The sequence below is a fragment of the Pygocentrus nattereri genome, chromosome 3, assembly GCF_015220715.1.
Source record: "Pygocentrus nattereri isolate fPygNat1 chromosome 3, fPygNat1.pri, whole genome shotgun sequence".
Lineage (NCBI taxonomy): Eukaryota > Metazoa > Chordata > Actinopteri > Characiformes > Serrasalmidae > Pygocentrus > Pygocentrus nattereri.
This window is the reverse complement of record NC_051213.1, coordinates 34127176-34151176: the sequence shown is the minus strand read 5'-3', so window position 1 is coordinate 34151176 and position 24001 is coordinate 34127176. Positions and strand designations below refer to the sequence as shown.

The window sequence follows — 24001 nt, the reverse complement described above, 5'->3', positions numbered from 1 at the left end:
GATATTCAGGGGTTTTCAGGGGTGAAGCTGTGTATTATAACCACTACCTTAAATAATCTCATCTCTGATCTTGTCCATTTTGATGAATGACTAAGGTATTTCAACTTTTCATTTCATATTCCTACCACAGTGAAACAGGAAGTTTTGAATGCTCATTTAAGATTTAGTTGAATCAACCTGAAATCAAAATGGACTATTTTTACTTTGTTAGTCCCTGTTCATATTAAGCATCATTCATCAAACCATACCATTCGACAGTATTACTGTCTTTTTTAAGTATTTTCTTGTATTAAAATGTAGTGACTTTGGTCTGACTGACATCTTGTGACGTTTGATTGTCATCACTCACTAGCGTGCGGGGAAACCAATAGTATGTTTCACCTCCCACCTATCATCAAGAGAAGAGTTCAGCTAGCTCAAAAGACCCAGTTTCACCACTTTTCTCTTGGAAATACATCATTTTATTTTTTTTCTTTGTGTTTAATTCACTCAGGGGTAGGTGTTCTCTTCAGTTCAAGCTGATAAGAGACCTCATAGTCTTATTTACTCGTCTTTATCGGGGCGCCAATAGGTTTGGAGGGCACTGTAATGCTTCCTCTATGTTCTCTTGCAGAAAAAAACATATATTAGAGAAGTGATCCATGTCTTTGTTAAAGTCAACTTGAAATCAAAAATTTTGTGCATGTGTCTAAAACTACTGTTCATTAAATCATTCAATGATCATTCAACCAATGGTTTAAAAATGATACAATACTAACCAGTGATATGTTTCACCTGCCCATTCCATAACACCCACCTACCATCATGTGAAAAGGCTCAGCTAGCTCAGAGACCCTCACCAATCCAAGTGGACTTCGACAGCTTACATTTCGCTGTTGTCAGAACAAAACCTGGTGTCTCCAAAATAGTAACTTTGCAGGAGAAGCAAAAAACTTACTTTACTTTTAATGTAAGTCAATGGAATCAGAGTTTTTTCCAAGTCATTTTGTGTCATTTCTTTTGGTCCTTTCATCATGAAATTCACAAACAATGTAAAGGGCAACAGATATTTTCAAATTATGTCAAAAAGTGAAAAATGTCAACAGCGGAGATAAAAGGTTTTGTTCCGACAGTAGAGATATGATGATTTCTCAAAGCAAGTCTCCCTACTGGGTTATACAGTAGAACCTGGGGCTATAAAAGTGACTGAAAGTACAGGATAAATACAGAGGAATATGTAATAAGGGCTGCGTAATAAGGGAAATTTCTCATTAGCAGTAGTACAGGCTCTCCTGTTTGTAGTATGAAATGTCAGCAGGCTGGGCCTGTATGGCATGTCTCTGTGGACTGCTCTGTCCCTGCCATTCTGCTCCTGTGTGCTGATTAGAGACTGGCTGCGGCTGGCCACAGCAGCGGTCACCACATGTTCCAATAGACAGCGGTGCATTAGAGTTTGTGTGTTTGAGTTGGAGCACCACCCTCCATCTCTTCTCCCCAAAATAAACAGCAGCACTGCCTATCTGTCAGTGAAGCTCACAATATGAGAGCCCAGAGCTAAAGAGTGTGCGTGCACACACACACACACAAACACACACACACACACACACACACACTTTTTTTCATACAAATATCAGGACACACAGCAAGTGCAGCCATATAAAAATGACCAAAACGTTTGGATTCACTTGCCATTTTAATAAGTGGTATTAAATAATAACATACAGCATAGACTGAAATGCTGCAAACTAGACACTAAAATATGAACTAATAGTTTATACACAATTTATGGCATGGCCAAAAAGTAAATGTTATTAAATAATAAACTGCGATTATTAATGATAAATTCTAGTCATCAAAAGACTATGCATAGGTATTTGATGTTAATTTGGATGTAAATTCTATTAAAAGTTATCGATGCTATAGAGTTTTCTTATTTTAGAATCATCTCGAGCTCCCTTATTCAAAAAAATCAGTTTTCATCTAAAAATATCTGCTACGAAATATTAACATTATATTAAAATATCACATCCTCTCCATGGATCACCACCTTATCGTGGTGGAGAGGTTTGCATGCTTGAATGATCTTAGAAGCTATATTGTCTGGAGCAAAAGCTCCTGGTAGGGTCTCCCATGGCAAACTGGTCCTAGGTGACAGGTCAGACAAAGTGTGATCCATAATAAACCCTATGAAAAGGCGAAAACAAGACTTGTGTACCCTGCCCTGCCCAGAACAGGGTTACTGGGGCCCCACCCTGGAGCCAGGTCTGGGGGGAGGGGCTCGCCAGCGAGCGTCTGGTGGCCGGGCATTTACTCATGGTGTCCGGCCGGGCCCAGCCCGAAGGAGTTACATGAGTCCCCCCTCCCATCGACCCACCACCAATGGGAGGGGCAGTAGTAGGGGTTCAGTGCGTTGTGGATCGGGCAGTGTCCGAATGCATAGGCCTTGGTGTTCTGATCCTCGGTTGCTGAAACTGGCTTTTGGAACTTCGAACGTTACCTCACTGGCGGGGAAGGAGCCCGAGTTGGTGCGTGAGGTTGAGAGATACTGGCTAGATATAGTTGGGCTCACCTCAACACAGCTTGGGCTCTGGGTCCAATCTCCTTGAGAGGGACTTTTCTGGAGTTGCCCATGGTGAGAGGCGGCGGGCAGGTGTGGGCTTTCTCATAGCCCCTTGACTCGGTGCCTGTATGTTGGGGTTTTCTCCGGTGGATGAGAGGGTAGCTTCCCTACGCCTTCGGGTTGGGGAACGGGTCCTGACTGCTGTCTGTGCTTATGCACCGAACAGCAGTTCAGAGTACCCAGCCTTCTTAGAGTCCTTGGGAAGGGTGCTTGAAAGTGCTCCTCCTGGAGACTCTATTATCCTACTGGGGGACTTTAACGCTCACATGGGCAATGACAGTGAGACCTGGAGGGGTGTGATTGGGAGGAATGGCCTCTCTGATCTGAACCCGAGTGGTGTTCAGTTTTTGGACTTCTGTGCAAACCACAGTTTGTCCATCACAAACACCATGTTTGAACACAAGGATGTCCATAAGTACACATGGCACCAGGACACCCTAGGCCGCAGTTCAATGATTGACTTTGTAGTCGTGTCATCGGACTTGCGGCCATGTGTTTTGGACACTCGGGTAAAGAGAGGAGCTGAGCTGTCAACTGATCACCACCTGGTGTTGAGTTGTATCAGGTGGTGGGGGAAGATGCCGGTCAAACCAGGCAAGCTCAAATGTATAGTGAGGGTTTGCTGGGAACGTCTGACAGAAGAACCTGTCAGATTGATCTTCAACTCACACCTCCATCAGAACTTTGACCAGATATCGGGGGAGGTGAGGGACATTGACTCAGAATGGGCCATGTTCCACTCCATTGTTGAAGTGGCTGACTGTAGCTGTGCCCAAAAGGTAGTTGGTGCCTGTCGGGGGGGTAATCCTTGAACCCGGTGGTGGACACCCCAGTAAGGAGTCCTACAGGGCATGGTTGGCCTGTGGGACACCAGAGGCAGCTGGCAGGTATCAACAGGCCAAGCGATCTGCAGCTTCAGTTGTCACTAAGGCAAAAACCCGTGTGTGGGAGGAGTTTGGTGAGGCCTTGGAAAGTGACTCTAAGTCAGATCCGAAAAGATTCTGGCAAACCTTCAGGTGACTCAGAAGGGGAAAGCAGTGTACCACTAGCACTGTATATAGTGGAGATGGTGTGCTGCTGACTTCCACTGAAGACGTCATTGGGCGGTGGAAGGAATACTTTGAGGACCTTCTCAATCCCACCGACACGTTCTCCAGTGAAGAGGCAGAGTCTGGGGACATGGGAGTAGGCTTGTCCATTACTGAGGCCGAAGTCACTAAGGTAGTTAAGAAGCTCCTTGGTGGTAAGGCTCCAGGGGAGGATGAGATCCGCCCTGAGTTCCTCAAGGCTCTGGATGTTGTGGGGCTGTCTTGGCTGACACGCCTTTTCAACATTGTGTGGACATCGGGGGCGGTGCCACTGGATTGGCAGACTGGGTGGTGCCTCTTTTTAAAAAAGGGGACCGGAGGGTGTGTTCCAACTACAGGGGAATCACACTCCTCAGCCTCCCTGGTAAGGTCTATGCAGGGGTACTGGAGAAGGGAGTCCGGCTTATAGTCGAACATCGGATCCAGGAGGAGCAGTGCGGGTTCCGCCCTGGTCGTGGAACACTGGACCAACTCTTCACCCTCTCCAGGATTCTGGAGGGTTCATGGGAGCCCAACCAGTCCACATGTGCTTTGTAGATCTGGAGAAGGCATTCTCTGGGTATTCTGTGGGAGGTGCTTTGGGAGTACGGGGTACATGGCTCTTTGCTACGAGCCATTCAGGCCCTGTACAAACAAAAATCTCTAAATCCGAGACCATGGTTCTCAGGCGGAAAAGACCTCTCTGGGTCGGGGATAGGCTCTTGCCTCAAGTGGAGGAGTTCAAGTATCTCGGGGTCTTGTTCACGAGTGATGGTACAAGGGAGCGGGAGATTGACATGCGGACTGGTGCTGGGTCAGCAGTGATGCGGGCTCTTTACCGGTCTGTTGTGGTAAAGAAAGAGCTGAGCTATAAGGCAAGGCTCTCGATTTACCGGTCGATCTACGTTCCCACCCTCACCTATGAGCTTTGGGTAATGACCGAAAGAATAAGATCACGAATACAAGTGGTCGAAATGAGTTTCCTCCACAGGGTGTCAGGACTCTCCCTTAGAGATAGGGTGAGAAGTTCGGTCATCCGGGAGGGACTCAGAGTAGAGCCGCTGCTTCTTCACGTTGAGAGGAGCCAGCTGAGGTGGTTCGGGCATCTGGTAAGGATGCCTCCTGGACGCCTCCCTCGGGAGGTGTCACAGGCAAGTCCACCTGGGAGGAGACCCCGGGGAAGACCCAAGACATGCTGGCGTGACTATATCACCCAGCTGGCCTGGGAGCGCCTCGGAATCCCCCTTGGAGAGCTAGTGGAAGTGGCTGGGGAAAGGGAGGTCTGGGCCTCATTGCTTAGGATGCTGCCCCGGCAACCCGAACCCCAGAGAAGCGGAAGATAATGGATGGATGGATGGATGGATGGATGGATAAAATATCACATGCCGAAATACATATTATAAATGAATCTCTCTCTCTCACACACAAACACACACACCCCCACCCACCCACCAAGCCATGATAGACCATGAAAGACTGTTACATAAACAGTAGAATAGCTTTTAAAAACATGGTGCATAGGTGGTCATAGGTGTGTGTATACTCAGTATTTTGTTTTGAACAAAACAAAACAAAAAAAAATAGGATCTGTTCCAAAATATAAACACTGACCTCAGAAACAAAATAAAATCGCTTTAACCTTTCAGTTTAAAAACATGAAACGTACAGCCTTTGTGAAAAAGCACCACTTTGTTGGTTCCAACTTTGTAGGTTAGCCATTGCTTACATTGCTGTAGGTTACATTGCTTGTGAGGACTTCCATTACTTCTGAGGACTTCTGAGGACTTCCATTACTTCTGAGGACTTCCACTGATTGCTATTCAGAAGAAATTTCTTCTTAAAACCCACTTTCACAATTTTTATGAAGATTCTGGCTACCACCCACCGAACAAGGATCTCTGCACTATATTGGCACAATGTCAGATAGTACAAAGTGCAGCTACAATAAATAGGAAGCAGCATATAAATCAAGCAATAAAAAAGAGGCTGATGCTGAAGTTTACAATCTACTCATATTCAAGCAGGTACGTAAGTATTTGGACAATGACACAATGTGTATTTTTGCCTCTGTACACCTTTCTGCCAATGTTTTCTTTTTGGGATCTGTTCTTAAGTAAGAACAGAATCTAGACACGCTCAAGAACACAAAGGTGTGAACAGTTTTGCATTTTAAGAACATGTCATGAATCTGACAGACTTTTTCTTCAGACCTGTCTCAAGAACAAATTTAAGGACGTGCACACACACACACACACACACACACACACACACACACACACACACACACACACACACACACACACACACAACACAGAGCTGATAAGCACCAGCGTCAGTTTCACACCAACTGTAACAAGTCTCAATAGAATACAATCAGCTGATCTGCATCATTAACTGCACCTCCTGAAGCAAATTAGTCCCCTCACACACAAAAGCTAATGACCACAGGGTCTTGGCCTTTCTTGTCCAGCTCACAGGGCAGCTTACAGGGCAGCCTGAAGCCAGTGACCAGCCTTTTCTTCTTCTCTAGGGACATCCACTGCCCAACACTGGCAATCAGCACTGCTCTCCCACAAGCCTGCCCGCTCTAACGCTCGCTCAACAGGATGAGCCTCCATGTTGCCTAGCAACTAGCCTAAGGTGTAGCAGGTTAATTCTTTGAAAGCCAGGTGCCATTTCAGGATGAAAAAATCCCCAATACAAGCTATAATGAAGTGCCTTGCAGCAGAGATTGATGCGTGCGTATGAGAAAGAGAATCCATGGGAAAAGAGGCGACATGTCTTTTTCTTGATCTCTAAGCCATTTCGGCTCTTGTTAAAGCTGGTCTGAAATGTGTAAGTGGAGTCCAATTCACATCTGAGTTCATAATAGATTCAGTGTATGCAGGCTCTGCACTGCAGCATTGTGTTGGTACCTGGCTGTGATAATGGCTGCTATTTGTCCAGTGAGGAGATGAGAGACCCATTAGACAGACAGTAACAGCTGAGGCCTGTTGAAGAGGAGACTAAACACGTGTGTGTGTGCTGCGTCTGCCCACACTGCTGGCACTTGGACAGAGTGGTGCTTCTGTGAAGTGAGCCAAATTCGGCTGCGATGGTTTTGCTTGAAATCATTTTCGAGCTCATTATGCCACAATCTGATGTGTTAAGCAGCTCTTCGAGTGCCTTAAATGCGCACATGCACAACAACTTCAAAGGGACTGACCACTGTGGAAGGAAAAAGTTTACTCGCCAGCCGGGGCAGCAGTCTTGGAGGCTGAGTCAGAATGTTTGTTGGCGTGGGTTTCTCTGTGCATATGTATATGTGTTAGAGATGAGTCAGAATGATTGCATTTTCAATTACTCATGAAAGTCAAAAAGATCGAAGAGTAAATTAAGGTTTTTGAAATGCAAATGAACTTCTCTAACACACATGCTCATGTTGAGCATCCATGCCTTGCGTGGACGCTATACTCCACCAGAAGGCAGTGTACAGCCTGTTTCTTATATTGTGGTCAGATTTTCTGCTCCCACTTTATATTAAGTGTCTCTAATAGCTGTGTAGTTACACACCAATAGCCTATTTAACAACACTAACTACTGGTGATTTAATCAGTGTTACAGATGGATTACAGCAGTACACCCTGTGTAATTACACATGTATATTTTGCCTCTTGTAATTACACAAAAATATGTTTTTGATACATGAGATCAGTTTTTTACATATTAAATTTGGGTTACATAATTACTGTAGAATACTGTGTTGTAACAAGGTATACTAATCACATCATATTAATTGCCAATCTATAATTACCACTCTGTAATTGCACTGTACCTATATAACAACTGAAGTTGCTACACATGTGTAATTACATAAGATGCACTGCTGTAGTCCATTTGTAACAGTGATTAAAACATTAGCAGTTCCACTGTTGTTGCCTAAGTTGTTCACATGTTACTACACAGTTATTAGGGACACTTAATATAAAGTGGGACCGATTTTCTTATCAGTAGAGTCCAAAAAAGGATGCACAGAAAGGCTACTGCAGCCAGCTAAAGGCTACTGCACACCGAACAAGGAGCTCGTACCAGCAGAGAGTCAGATAGTACAAAGTCCAGCTACAGTACATAGGAGGTCTCACACAAAACAAGCAATAATAATTAAAAAAAATTAAAATTAAAATTTACAATCTACTCATATACACTCAGGTCCGTAAGTATTTGGACAATGACACAATGTTTGTTTTTGTCTCTGTAGTGTATATACACACATATGTATATATTAGATATGTACGTACTTACACACACTGTGGAAGACACTGAGTATCATATGGCCAGTAAAATCTGGTGATATTAGGGTTACGTGATTTTTTTTTTTTTTTCCAGAAATCTCTGCTTTACTTGCTCTGCTGGAATGAAGAACAGTGACACATCCTTCATGATTATTTAGCAATTCGGTATACTGAAAGCAAGTTGCAGTACACCAGAGATTTTTTCGACGCATAGAGCTGCACTGATTTTCCTCACTTCCACTGCACTTTCACACTCTGATCACATGATATGTTCTTGTAAGCAGGCACAATGAATGGAGCTAGAACACAGCAAAGGGAGAAAGAAATGGAGAAATTTTGGTTCATCAAAAAGGTGAAAATTCATGTCCCATCCAGACTGGGGAAGGAAAAACCTGCTCAGTCTCAATACATAGCTAGTCATAAACTGATTGTGTGAATTAAGTAGCACAAACGGGTCTGAACTTAATCTTACTGAAGCACCAGTTTTCTTGAAGAAGCAGCTCAGTTGACTGTTAAAGCAACAGTGATTATTGTGTAATTTCTGTTTGCATTTTGAACAATCTGGTCAGTTAAATCTTCTTGTGGGCCATGTATGCTTTTGCAAGAGGTTTTAGACAATATAAATGCTACCCATTGATATTAATCGTTATATTAATGTTTTAGCCCCTTGAAATTGCTATCAGCAGCTGGGGCTTGCTGTGAGTGTGTAATAATCCCTCAAACATGGAATCAGGGTCATGAACATGTTCAGCACTTGTTTGGACAGGGTAGCAGTGAGACTGATTGCAGCAGGCTTTCAATTAGTCCCCCAGCTGGTAACAGCAAGACCAGAGACAATATCACTGCTCAGGAAATGACTTCCAGCTTTTTTTAGCCTCTTTCAAGGACTAGGCCGATAAGCCCCCATCTCTCACTCGATCTTTCATCTGACTTCTTCATGGCTTGCCTAATTGGATGTGGGAGGATCAGTTAAAAAACTGAAGTGATTTTCCTCAAACTGTCACCACGGCACTCTCTACAGACAGCGATGTTCTAATCTCTCTGCCATTACAAGAATCAATGGACCCCAACGACAAAACTTTTACAGCGACAAAATCATCTTACTTTAAAGACATTATGGTGTCTGTACTCCGGAGGACCTATTTCAGAACTAACACACAGATCTGGACTCATGAAAGCACCAGCAGAAATGCACCAGGGCTGTCACTTCCAATTTATGAGTAATCTACTGATTATTTGGAAGGGAAACAAGAGTTTAATTGAGTAATCATGACAGCCATAAAATTCCCTTTAGAATAATCTAATACCAATGCGGGGGTGTTGGATGCGTCTCAGATGAGTCAGAAAGTGTTTGTTCTCTTGTGCAAACAAACAGGATATGTGTTCTCTTCCTAATGAGTGGTGCGTGTTTTATGCTAGAAGGAGGAAATTACATGTAGATCATGTTTAATTTTCAATGTACACTACTAGTCCAAATTTTATATATAGTATATATACACACACATATATATATATATATATATATATATATATATATATATATATATATATATATATATATATATATATATATATACATACACACACACACACACACACACATACACACACACATATATAAATATATACACACACACACACACACACACACACACACACACATACATATGTATATATACTATATATAAAATGCTCGTTTGCCTTCACACGCATATGAAACAGTCAAGTGCTTCCACACCAAACTCGCTCATCCACATCTTTATGGACTTTGCTTTGTGCACTGGTGTGCAGTCATGTTGGAACAGGAAGGGGCCGTCCCCAAACTGTTCCCACAAAGTTGGGAGCATGAAATTGCCCAAAATCTCTTGGTGCTGAAGCATTAAGAGTTCCTTTCACTGGAACTAAGGGGCCGAGCCCAACTCCTGAAAAACAACCCCACGCCATAAACGCCCCTCCACCAAACTTTACACTTCGTTCTCCTGGCAACCACCAATCCCAGACTCTTCCATTGGATTGCCAGAAGCGTGATTTGTCACTCCAGAGAACACGTCTCCACTGCTGTGCTTTACACCACTGCATTCCACGCTTTGTATTGTGTTTGGTGATGTAAGGCTTGTAGCTGCTCAGCCTTGGAAACCCATTCCATGAAGCTCTCTGCGCTGTTCTTGAGCTGATCTGAAGGCCACACGAAATTTGGAGGTCTGTAGTGATTGACTCTGCAGAAAGTTGGCGACCTCTGCACACTATGCGCCTCAGCATCTGCTGACCCAGCTCTGTCATTTTATGTGGCCGACCACTTCGTACTGAGTTGCTGTCGTTCCCAATCGCTTCCACTTTGTTATAACACCACTGACAGTTGACTGTGGAATATTTAGTAGTGAGGGTAGTAGAACTATCTGATGAATGTCAGCTTTTAGATTCTCAACAGTGGTGAAGTTAGGGTTAGGATTTGGACCAGGGTTAGGGCTAGGACCAGGGTGAGGGTTAAGTTTAGGTTTGTGGCTGAGATTAAGGTTAGAGTTAGGATTAGAGCCAGGCCTACAGTTAAAGACAATTATGGTTAATGTAGAAGACATTAAGTTGAAGGTAACCTGAAAGTATCTGCAAAGCATCTGAAGTGGACTCTCCAAACAAAATGTTACCTTTATTTTCAGTTTCTTTGAGAAAATAGCCCCCGTTTGTCTCAATATAGTTTTACACTCTCTTGATCATTCTCTCTAGCAGAATGCTATTCTGAGATGCTTATCAACAGGACTGAAGAAGGCACATGTTGAGACCTTGTTGATGCTGAAAACCTCTTTCTGGGGGCTTTTAAAAAGAACTGTACAGTACTGTGAAAAAGTCTTGGACACCTAAGCATTTTAAACATTTATCTTGTCAATTAATGTTGTTTTCCTAGCATAACACTATGTCATTAAAACAAATGCAAATAAACATACATACACTTCAACAAGACTGTCTGTTTTAAAAGTAGCAGGTATGTTGTGAGCTACGTCTCCCTGACGCTCCCAGCCATCACAAAGATTTATTAAATCTTTTCACCAGCACAGCTGATTTAACATAATGGAGTGTTGATTAGCCAAACCAGGTTGGGATGATGACTACAATGCATGCCTAGCTTCCTCAAGGAGAGGTTTAGAAATGGTGAAATGAGCACACTGACGTACACAATAAAATCACTACTTACTTTATTAATCTTATTTGTATTTACTGTAATATTACTGTTCTTCTGAGAAAAACACTGCCCCGATAAAAAGATGTTTCCATTTACATGTTTTCATTACATGTTTTGTAGATTTTTTAAAGTGACCATTAGTGCAAATACTGTATTTCTCTAATTTTACAACAGAATTACTGTCCATTTGTTGAAGTTAGCGTATAGGTGAAATAAAAGTCAAAACATAATGTGTCATAACACATTGTTTTTTCTTCTTTCAACCAATGTATTAAATTCAGCAAGTAAACAGTAGTTGTGCATTAAAATGTGCAGAAGTGTGTCCTCTGTAAAGAATGTGTATGTATGAAATGTAAAATATGTAAAAAAATTAAAAATTAAAATAATAATATTAATAATAATAATAATAATAAATAAATAAAATCATTTGGCCAGGGTTGCCTCACATTTTGCATACTACTGTATATATACACAATTTTTTTGTTTGTTGGGGAAATCATTTTGTAAGTAGGTGTCATCCTCACTATGTTTAAAGAATTTCATTCTGGACAGGATTGAAAGTTTTTGAAAGGAAAAGCCGCTGATGAATAATGGAAACCACATTTTCATTTCTCAAACAAAGGCGTACGTCTAAAGCTCACTCCCAACACCAGATATCAAGAAAAGAAAAGAACATTATTGAAATGGGTCTTTAATGCATTTTGGAACGAAACTTTTCATTTATTCTAAGCCCTTTCTGTGATGAATTAGTTGTATGTGGGGAGGTGCTGCAGTTTTAGTGATTACCTGTGACAAGACTAAAAACCTCTAAAAGCTTGTCTTCGCACAGTTCTTTTATCCTCAAGTTCAAATCAGGACTACTATAATCTACAGCACGGCTGATGGGCTAATTAGAGGGAGCAGGAAAATGAAAAATCTTGAAAGTATGTCTCAGGCAGAGCGATTTCTGTCCTGTTGGCATATGGTAACCTGAATGAGGCCATTTTAATAGCTTAATGCTTTTCTTTGTGGAGTTAAGTAGAGGTTAGTTTTGTTGTTTGTTTGTTTGTTTAGATCCATTTAATTTTAGTCCTAATACTAATGTGAACATCTAGGATATAATGTTTTGATCTTTGCTATCTGAGGTAATTGATCCATCAAACCTGACAGATTACACACTGCTCTGGTCAAACTAATCCAGCTCGAAAAGGGATTTAGAAACAAATATAATTTGGATTTAAGCATAAGCTTTTAGATCAAAATGTCTTTGAGATTATGAACTATGCATATTTGCTTAGGTGTGTTCAAACTTTTGACTGGCAGTGGACATGCTATCTGAAGTAGAAGTAGGCGAAGTCCCCATATATATATCACTTTTCATCTCTTTAGGGAGTCAAGTGGCTATTTAAAATGATTCCAGCGTTTCTCAGCATTTCAACAGTCCTGATGCTTATTACGCAACCATGCTTCACAGTCAGACCCAACAGTCTATTACTCCGGCCTACACTCACGAAGAGTCATATCTCTCAACATCCTTGTGGACTTCATGACTCAGTGATGATGCCTATAACCTGAACTTGCTGACAGAACAGCACTTCATTGGTGAAGTGACTTTCGTGCTGTTCTGATGAGATTTGAGGCCATACAGCCTAGAGGAATTCTGCATATATTTACATGAAAAAGCTCTGGGCTTATGCTATACATTTCACACCAACTCCAACAAAGAAACCATGGCAAACCCAAGCTGTCCGTGCAAATGGATGTCCACTGAAGTGTAGGGTTATCCCACATTTTTAGCACTATATCCCTGCTTATAACTAACTGCATTAGTTTCACAACAGTTACTGAATAATTTCAATAATGCTGCACTATGGTTATATTGCTACATATTACAAATACAATATGCTTTGCAATACATAAAAACATCACCAAATCCTTTCTGTGACATGGCTAAAAGATGAGTTTTTATGACTTTGACTAAAACGATTTACATTTAGTGGATGATGTGAATGATTCTGACACACAGAGATACATCTGAGGTTTGTCACAATCACTGTAAGCAATAAAAAATAACAATGATTTGTTTTCTAGGGCAGTTTGTAGATACGATGTCTAAATGATCTCTACTGTTTATAACAATGCTCTAACATTGGAAATGCTCAGGAGTTTTTATCCATACTGTATTTATGAGTGTAAACACACAGTAAGGGAAGGTCCCTGAGCAAGCTGAGCATTTTAGGTGGGTGTGGTAGGAGGTGAAATATGATTGGTTAATATTATTATTCCACACTCGCTGATACACTGTGACATCATAAAAATCAGAAGCTGTTTTAGAGTTAAAGACACTTTGCTGGAAGATTACAAGAAAAGAGTAACTTTTAAATGACATGATGCATCATGCACAATATGGCCAGAGACATGAAACTACAAATGAAAAAAAGATGATTAAGTAAATATGCTGTGTAGATTTACTTTATAACAGTTACTGAATACAAGATCTAAAGATCAGATTTATTCACACATTCATTGAGACGTGCATAACTGATCTCTTGTACACCAAATGTGATTTTTCGGACAGTGAAAGTGCAACATTTTATCGCCCTTTGCTCTATTTTTGTGTTATGTACTTTATTGGTCCTACAAGGGAAGTCTGTCATTTTGCTGCCTAACTATGCCCAATCTGGGAGCAGCACAACGTCGCCAGCAGAGCAGCGCCGCCTGGTGCAGTGGGGGTTAAGTGCCTTGCCCAAGTGCACCCCCAAATATACTTAGTCAGTTGAGGGATTTGAACCTGCAACCTTGCAGTTGATGGCTCACGTCTCCTACCATTAGGCTACAGGCCACCCCCAAACTTTTGCAGATGGCATGAATCCAACAAAACCTTGCTGTCTCTATATTTGATGAATGGAATGAAGATGATGGATCGGTTGTGTCACAGCAATCTGTACTTTTTGACAAACATCAACAGGATTAGTTTGCTTTGTCAGTAACTCAGACTAGGCTATGGGCATCCAATCTATATGCAAAAGTGGTGACAAAATTTCAGCTCCTGAAGGAGTCTGTTCTTGCTTATTTCTTGCTATGCTCCTCTGTTCGTTTGTTTCTTTCATGACATAACAGAGCTCATTACAAAAGCACAGTTACAGTGAGAACAGAGCCGTACCTGGGACATGAGCAGTTGACCCAATCATGAGCAGACTGTAGAGGTGACGCTCCTTTCCCGGTCAGGAATGGCACTTTAGGCAGCATGACTGGCAGATCCTCCACAGGTACTGCCACAGGACCACATGACCCACAATGTACCACAGGAATGGGTGTACCCCAGTAGCGCTGCCTTGAGATCAACCAGTCCCTCAGCTTTGAGCTGGTGAGGTGACCGCCCACGTTCCTTTCTCGAGCTTTCTGGGTAATGGAGATGAAGGCATCTTCTCGTGTCTGACCTGTGAACTACAGAGCAGATATGAAGAGATCGCTGAGTGTTTATCATTTCACAGGGATGTAGAACTGCAGAGGTGTCATTAGAACCCTCCTTTGTTGCATGTGAAACTTGGATCACAATCTTCTCAACATGACAACCAACAAGAACAAGAAAATCTGAAACTTCGTCAAACACCTCACTGCCAAGACGCCTATGACGGAACGACAGGAACATGGGGATGTGAGATGGCTGAGTGTTACCATGGTAAATGCCATCCTGATAAGGTTTTCTAAGTATAACATGCGTATCATCTATTAGTACATTTAACTTAACAAGACCAATAATAGTGAGCCTGTAAACAATATAATGACAAGAATAGGAATGAATGTCGTATGCACCCTGTATTTTCTTAGAGTTGTATCTTAGAGAAAATAAATGAACACATCCTCTACAGAGAATAAACTGCATAGCATTTTCATGCAAATTCTAGTGCACAATGTCTATTTATTTGCTGAGTTTAACATCCTGGAAAACAAAAGTGCTGTACATTTTTACACAGGCCACATACACCTATCACGCATAACACTATGACCACCTCCCTACGTTCGTTGTCCATTTCATCAGCTCCACTTACTATATAGGTGCACTTTGTAGTTCTACAGTTACAGACTAAAGTCCATCTGTTTCTCTGATACTTTGTTAGCCCCCTTTTATACCCTGTTCTTCAGTGGTCAGGACCCCCATGGACCCTCACAGAGCATTTGGGTGGTGGATCATTCTCAGCACTGCAGTAACACTGATGTGGTGGAGGTGTGTTAAGGTGTGTTGTTCTGGTACGAGTGGATCAGTCACAGCAGCGCTGCTGGAGTTTTAAACAGACACTCCTATCTTGTCGGTCCACCTTGTAGATGTAAAGTCAGAGACGATGGCTCATCTGCTGCTGCAGTTTGTGTTGGTCATCCTCTAGTCCTTCATCAGTGATCACAGGACGCTGCCCAGAGGACGCTGTTGGCTGGATATTTTTGGTTGATGGACTATTCTCAGTCCAGCAGCGACACGGAGGTGTCTAAACACTCCAGCAGCACTGCTTTTAGTGCACAATTTCTATTTTTGCTGCATTTAACATTCAGAAGAAAAATAATAAAAAGATAAAAATGTGCCATACAGTTTTCACAGGCCACATATGTTTACTTTTTCCCCCCACTGTAAAATCTAGCAATTTTCTCTTTTTTTCTTTAATTTCACTCTGACTGAAATATTTCACAACTGAAATAACGGTTCATTCATTCATATTCATTCAAGTATTCATATTTGTTGAATAAATCTAGTTGATTCGTTTTGCTGGTGTCCATCCCAAATTGTTTGCAACTCAACTCAAATAATTTCCATAACATGACGCACTGTGTGACATGAAAATGCCTTCAAGTATTATCACATACTATTTCTGCCACATCATCCACTCTTACTGGACTGCTGTATGAAGGAATCCATGTCTATTCATATTTGTCCCTCACTGAGAGAACTGTGTGTTTATGGTCCCCTGACCACAGAATTCCCCATCACCCAACTAAGACTTCCATCTGTAAGCGTGGCCTTGTTCAACAAAAAACAAAAAATGAAGTCATTTCAGCACTGGAGCTTTACACTGTGCTTTTCATTCACTTTTCAAGCTGTGTGTAAAGGATACTGCACAACAGTAACACCACACAGAGACTCCCAGCAGGTCAGCTAAAGAATAGTCATAACACATACAGCACACTGCAGTGAGAGTGCTGGCAAATGTCAAGCTCAAGTTCATAGACTTGATGGAAACATTATTTTATGAATTTATCAGGTTTAGCCTCAAACTCCTTCATTTTAAATTTGTGCAAAAAGGTTTGAAGTGAGGTTACAATGTGACATTAGCAGAGGTAACAGGACATTAGAATCTGTCTCTCTTACAGACTACAGACGGGCTGTGTTTCTTGGTGTAAATATCAGATCATGATATACCATCACCTTTTGTGGTCTTGTTGGGGGTTTAATTTAAAACAATAATATCAAAATGGTGAGTGACACACTTTTGTTCTCAGAGAAAATTACGATGGTGAGCAGTGAACACAAATGTTGGCAGTGGTGCGCGCCCCCTCATTAAAAACGATGGCTTCTGAAAGCCTCTGGCGTGCGGTGGCCTTTAGGTAAAGTGACAGCACAGGCTCGAGATGATTCTACACTCCACTCACACATATTTAATGGAATAAAACTTTGAACATTATTCGGTGAATTTAGTTTTGGTATCAGCTAACTAACTCCCCCCAAACTCAGTGTTTTTGAGTAAACTCTGTGAACACACCTTCATTAAAACAATTTTTACACTCTAGTCATTTAGATTTAATGGAATAAACCTTTTAACATCATTTAGTGGATTTATCTTATTAAGTACTGGTTAAGTAACTTTTCACACGCTCATTGTTTTCTAGTTAAGATAAATAAGGTGAGGTTATGACATGACTGGCCTAGTAAGGTCAGCTAAGATCACAGAAATTAACATTTATCTGTTTCGTCGTAAAGTCTATAAATAGAGTTATGCAGTCAGTGTAAATTTCAAGCCTACAGTGCAAATTTTTATGCTCTTGTTCTGTGTTTAATTTAACTGTGATATAGTAAAATGCTGCGTGGAGCACTGTGGTGCTTAGAGAAAGTGATGCACACTGTTAAAAACAATGCTTTCACAGAGCATCTGGTGTTCTTCGGCCTTTAGTAGGTTGGGAAGCTTTGGGACAGTGTACGTGTAGTGGTGTGTGTGTGTGTGTGTGTGTGTGTGTGCGCTCAGGGAGGTAGAGGCCTTGGGACAGCGTGTGTGGGTGTGTGCTTGTGAGAACAAGAGCCTCAGGACGGTGCTGGTGAAAGTGAGTGTGAGAGTATATGTGTGTGTGTGTGTGTATGTGTAGCAGCCTCCCCTTGTGACAGGGTGCATGTGATCAGTGTGTACCTCAGCAGAGTTGATTAGAGTGTGAGTTCCATCTTCTTCACTCTTCAGCACCGAAACCCAATGGACACCTAGATCCCTGGCCACACACACGTCCTCCCCACTGCTGTCAGGAATACCTGTCACACACACACACACACACACACACACACACACACACACACACACACACACACACATTAAGCGCTGACACAAAGAAAAACTATGTATGTGATAAAAGTGATTCGGTCACAGGGGAGCTGTTTGCAAAGGACTTGACTGAGACCAGCAGGGGATTCAGGTGAAGGAGAGCAGAGCATGCTGGGAAATGGTGCAATGAATAACATGAGACATGTTTGCCTCTGTACAGTCAGAACACAAACATCCATAGGAGGCCATGGGGTCATTAATACATCCCACATGTATTACATACAGCACTAATAAAAACACATTTTCATGTTTTATTATCACAGTTTTCACTTTGACTCTCATGTCAGAGTGAAAACTGACCTGTGCACACTGATTAAAATTTAAATTTAAACAAATGAATTTGTGACCAATGTAGTTGAAAATATAAAACTAAGTGTGTCAATTCATAACTATTCACCCCCTGTAATTCGACTCTCCTCAATCATCGCTGATGCTGCCAGTTTGTGTTAAACGTTGCATATTTAGTTAATCACCTGTGTGCAGTCAAGGGGTTTCCGAGTGGGTGTGTAGTGAGGAGAGCTGCTGCGTAATGGCTGCGTTAAAAATAGCCTACTTCATACTGCTTGCAAAATGTGCCCAAAAGGAGTAAACAGTATGTGGTATTTGACCAACATGAATTTCCCCTGTATGCCAAATGTACTACAAAATTTAATACTAATGACCTACTACTCCGGCCAAATGTTTCGGTATGCGGACAGAGCTGTCTTTGTAATATTCTGCCCCCAAAAATGTAACATGGTCATTTCAGGAGAACATGACCACTGGATATTTTTAACAGCCCTGAATTTAGCCTTCCAATACATTAACAATGGCTAAATTTGTCCAAATTTGTCCAAATGCTGCTGCATTCAGTGCAACGCTGAAGCCACATCAGTTTCTTCTGAAAGTCTAGTCAGTTTGCTTGCTTCATATGTTAACCAATATAGTTAACTTACTGCATAGCCAACATGGTAAAAACATAACCTCCTAAAGTTGGTCTCAACCAAACAATCCATTCAGTATCAGCTTTTCAGACTCCTGTGTGGAGTCATGCTGCTTATCATTCACTCAAACTAGCTGACAGTACCAACTACAAATGTAATCAAAATGAAATGATTTGCAAAGGCAGGAACACAGGTGTGTTTGGAAACCACACAGGTTACCACTGAGACAAACAGATAAACAATAAAAGTATATGATTTTAATCTCATACTCAAAATTTCTTCTAAAACTGTTAAGCTTCATGATCTGTCTGTAAAGCACTTTGAGCTGTCACTGGTATGAAAAATGCTCTATAAATTATTATTATTATTATAGCAATTTTATGTCTTTTGTTCTTATGTTAGATCCATGAGGTGTCTCAATAAATATATCGTCAACCTTCCATTTTTTAAAAACATGTATTTGTCTCAACCTAATGGGAAAAAAGGCAAACGATTCACTTTGTTATCTGCAACATAAACACGATTGTAAAAGTTAAGTACTGTGGATAATAACTGCTATCATTTCATATAATTACATCCAGATTATTATGTAATAATTGTGACAAGCCATTAAGCATCACACACACACACACACACACACACACACACAATTAAAATACTTTTGTTTTCAAAGAGAGTTCCTCCACATATGTAAATGCTCACCTATCACTGTGTCTAGGTGTCCATGAAACTCGGTCTTAGCAGAGATGACCACCGGAATCTCATGGCCGGTAAAGACGTTGAGGGCAGTGACCTCACTGAGGCAATCTGCAGGCCAGGCGTCAGCAAATGAGAGATAATAGTCAAGTGTTAATAGCGTGTGTCCTCTCCTGATACCTCATTAACTACAATGCCCTCAGAGAGAGCAGCCCCATGCGGGACCACCAATTATAAACACAGTCAGATGTGAGCTCAATACAGCAACACCATTCTACACACACAGCATCGAGAGAGCTACACACACACTCACACACTCACAACGAAACAATGTATGACATTAAACATGCAGAGCTTCTTTAATGATCATTGTCACTTATGCTTACTATGGACTCATGCCTTTCACATTCATGTTATCTGTGTGTGTGTGTGTGTGTGCCCCTCACTTTTCCCAGGTTGCAGTGCTCTGTGCAGCGCGGGTCTCAGGGGGCTGGAGCCGTGGAGAAGGCGGTGAGATGGCAGGATGGAGATGAATGCTGCTCCATATATGGCTTCAGGAGAAGAGGTGTAGGCAGCCAGCACCTCACCTGTCTCTTTCCCCTCCAGCTGAGAAGCAGAGAGAGAGCAAAATGAGAGAGAATATAGCTCAATAGCTATAATGTGAGTAAGATTAGCATCCATGCATGTCTTACAGTAGGCTTGCCTGAACTATGGAGGGAAAGCTTTATTATGAACATTACTTGAATTAACAAGATTTTTTTTTTTTTTTACAGTGTACATCTCTAATGCACTACTGTGCAAAAGCCTTAGACTAATGATGATAATAATAATTAATCATAATATGTTTAATCTACACAGCGTCTCAAATTCATAATTCATACTAATACATAATGAACAATAAATAAAACAATCCACTACTCAGGACTAGTCAAGAAAACTGTTTAAAAACAATTTACCATGGTACTAAATGTGCTTTGCTTGAAGAAACACTAAATAACATGAAAACAAATACAATGAATCATGAAGTATCAGAGTATAAAGGAAAACAATGTGCTTCATTCACCATCTGTTCTTAAGAAGAAATGTTTTCTGATTTGGGATGTGTTCTTAGGTAAGAACAGAATCTATATACACTTAAGAGCCCAAGAGGGATATAAAAATAATTCTTAGAATTTAAGAGCACGTAATGAATTTGACGTAGACTTTTTCTTAGAACGTTTTTGATGAACAAATTTAAGAAAAAACGGAATGAGTGGTGAATAAGACCCAATGTCTTCTGAAATGACCAGCCCTTTCATGCAAGGTGTCCATCTAATACAACAGTTGGCCAGTTGACTCTTAGACAGTTGTGCCACTGATTAGAAAACGGAGCCATGTAGACACTCAGTGGCACAACTGTCTATCCAAGCTTTACTTTATTACATATTTGTTGACGAAGAGAACTAATGAAACTAAGACAACGTGACAATTAATAACAGATAATAAAACTGTACTTGTGGGTAGCTTCCTCAGTGATACACTCTTAAAATAGATGGTTCTTCAAGGATTGTTTAGCAAAGAAAATGGTTCTATATAGAACCATGAACAGTCAAAGAACCCCTTGCATGATCTAACGAGTTCTTTATATCATTAAAGCATTCCTCAGATTGATGGAGAATGTGTTGTCCATGGTTCTATACAGAACCTTTTTGAAATGGGTTCTATATAGAACCCAAATGGGTTTTTCTATTATTACAAGCTTGACACTGAACCATTAACATAGATAATATAGATAGAACCATTAACAGCAGCTCTATTATCTGCCACCAGGGAAAGGCTTAGGTCAGTTCCTAGACCACCTACATAGACAGCTAATTTGAGGCTATTTACTTATCTGAATCATGAGACCCATCAACATAATGGAACATTATCATGGATTCAGCTTCTCCTCGCGTGCTGACACTTTCAATCTAAGACGGCTGCTGTAACTGGGAGCTAGGAGGCGGACGCATGTGCGGAGACAAGCGAGATTTATTAAGGGCAAATCCAAAATGAGGGTCATAATGGTCCTAAGTCAGATGGCCAACACGGATAGATCGGGGGGCAGACATGACAGACAAACCAGAATCCAACAAAACAAGCAGAGCAGAACAGAACAAACAGAACATCCAACACAGCAGATAACAGTTCAGACAAATAATGACCAGCACTAGACTAATGAAAACACAGGGCTTAAATACAAGAGGGCTAAGGAGGGTTCACAAGACACAGGTGGAAACACAGGTGAGAATAACCAGGGGAGGAGTCACCAAAACAAGGGGCCGGAGTAGGAAACCAAAACAAATGCACATGGAAGATCAAAACACAACACGAACACATGGACAGGACTGGGAGGGGCCAATTGTGACAGCTGTCAGTAACAGAAATGCAATATTTGTTTCTGGCACGCTTGTGCAAACTTTATATTTGAATGTGAAATAAGACTTAATAAGGGAAAAATGTTTTGTATATGTTTATATTCATAAAACGGACAGCTCCATTCCTAAAATCCACATTCGAAGCCATTGTAAAATCCATGTTATACCCACACCTATGACTGCCTCATAACTAAACTCTGTACCACTGCATGAAAAGAAACCTTTAATAATCTTTGGCTCTCATGCTGCTATGAAAGTTTGCGAGCTATGAACGTTTTGAATTTTAGCTTCTACAGTCAAATAGTGCATCATTTATCAAGTATGCATTTGACCGAGTCCCAAATGACTGTTTCTTAGCTGTATTTTGCACTGTTGGTGTGCAGGATCCAGTATTTTAACTTAAATTAAATAGCGCTTCATTGTTACAAGACAAAATGTTAAAACAATTCATGAAATAATCGCAACACACAGCGATGGACTACCAAGCATTCTCCTCATTCAGCCGTCCATGGCTTGGCAACGATACCGCACTCTAAAGGAACTACACTTCTTGGCGGAATACTTGTTTATGCCAATTATTACTAATAATAACAAATTATTTTCTCAAAAGTTGTGTATTTTATCACATTTTATGTTGGCTGCCTTTTTGGCCAGCCTCTCATGGCTTACTGCTTTAACATGTAGGGAGTTATATATATATATATATATATCCATCCATCCATCCATCCATCCATCCATCCATCCATCTTATTAGCCGCTTCTCCATCAGGGTCGCGGGGATATGCTGGAGCCTATCCCAGCAGTCTTCGGGCGGAAGGCAGGATACACCCTGGACAGGTCGCCAGTCCATCACAGGGCAGACAGACAGACAGACACAGACAGTCACTCACACCTAGGGGTAATTTAGCATGTCCAATTGGCCTGACTGCATGTCTTTGGACTGTGGGAGGAAACCGGAGAACCCGGAGGAAACCCACGCAGACACGGGGAGAACATGCAAACTCCACACAGAGAGGACCCTGGCCGCCCGGCCGGGGAATCGAACCCAGGCCCTCCTTGCTGTGAGGCGACAGCGCTACCCACCACGCCACCGTGCCGCCATATATATATATACATATATATATATATTTATAAGAGGTGGGTGATATTCTGTGATATTTTACATTTATATTTCTGTGATTCTTATAATTTTTATGTTGTTCGGAGTACAAAATCTTTTTTTTTAAATCTGCATTTTTTAATGTAATTTATGCACGTAGGGGTTAGATGAACACAGGTTTGGTCCTTTTCCCCCCCCCCTCAATGAACTCCAGCCATTGTACGGATCTGCTAAATCCCATTAGCAGGACTCTTGATTAAATTTGAAAGAGGGCTGATTAGAGGAAGCAGGTATTGGACGGTATCTGCAACTTCTGGACTTCCTTGGAAACAGTTAAGCCAGAAGCACATTCATGCTTACTGCCCAGATAAAAACCTTTATATATCATTTTCTCTGCTGGCTTAAGATTCTGCACAGGACTGCTTCGGATGCTGTCTGAGAGCAGGCATGACAACGCTGCCCATCTAATCTGTCTCTGCTCAGCCTTTCCCAAACAAGTGCTTTAGTAGTGCTTTTCCTCAGCAGCCACACACTCAGCACACCTACACACTGTCCTTGCTCACCCTCTCTGGAAATGAAATTAAGGATTTAATAAGCAAGGCCACTGCTAAGTGAACATATTTCCTCTCATAACGAGAGAGACAGAAAAGCATAGATAACACAGATAGACCAGATAACCCTAAGCTGAAGCTCACACAAAGCCTTAAAATGCACAAAATGTAATAACATTTTTCAGATGTCATTATGCAGATTTATATGCACAGTCAGAGTCTACAGTCTGCAGCCAAACACTGTTCTGAAAATTATGAGGAATACGACAATGAAGTAAGTAGAAAGAAAGGCCGCTGTGTATAAGCGAAGCTAATATCACTCACCTTCAGCACGTGGTCGAAATAGCAGCCTGTGCATTCCCCGATCCAGTTGGCCTGCATGGCTTTCACACCGTACCACTCAGGGAGATCCGCCAAGGCGTCCAAGAGAGGCTGCAAGACAAAAACACAAAAATACAAGCATGATATAGCACATTAAAAATGCAATCACATTTCAAACCTTGCATAAAAGGAAAGTTCACCTTTTACACATTTCTGCACAATACGATTGTTAAGATAGGAGAAAATGACCAACTCACAGTACTGTGCACAAGTCCAGCACCATCCTTCATTTATTTAATTTCTAGTCAAAACAGACATTAAGTACAAGGCATATTTCCAAAAATAAATT

General features: G+C 41.4%; 1 protein-coding gene across 2 annotated transcripts in view; it reads right to left on the bottom strand.

The window, feature by feature from the left end:
- Window positions 1-24001, bottom strand: part of lars2 (leucyl-tRNA synthetase 2, mitochondrial) — a 98572-nt gene that overhangs the window by 20693 nt on the left and 53878 nt on the right. For both annotated transcript variants that reach the window (XM_017714402.2, XM_017714401.2), the window contains exons 8-12: window positions 23656-23763; window positions 19732-19891; window positions 19292-19396; window positions 17481-17596; window positions 14255-14538 (exon numbers count right to left, since the gene is read on the bottom strand). In XM_017714402.2, the coding sequence (XP_017569891.1) occupies window positions 14255-14538; window positions 17481-17596; window positions 19292-19396; window positions 19732-19891; window positions 23656-23763 (773 nt within the window). The remainder of the gene's footprint in view (window positions 1-14254; window positions 14539-17480; window positions 17597-19291; window positions 19397-19731; window positions 19892-23655; window positions 23764-24001) is intronic.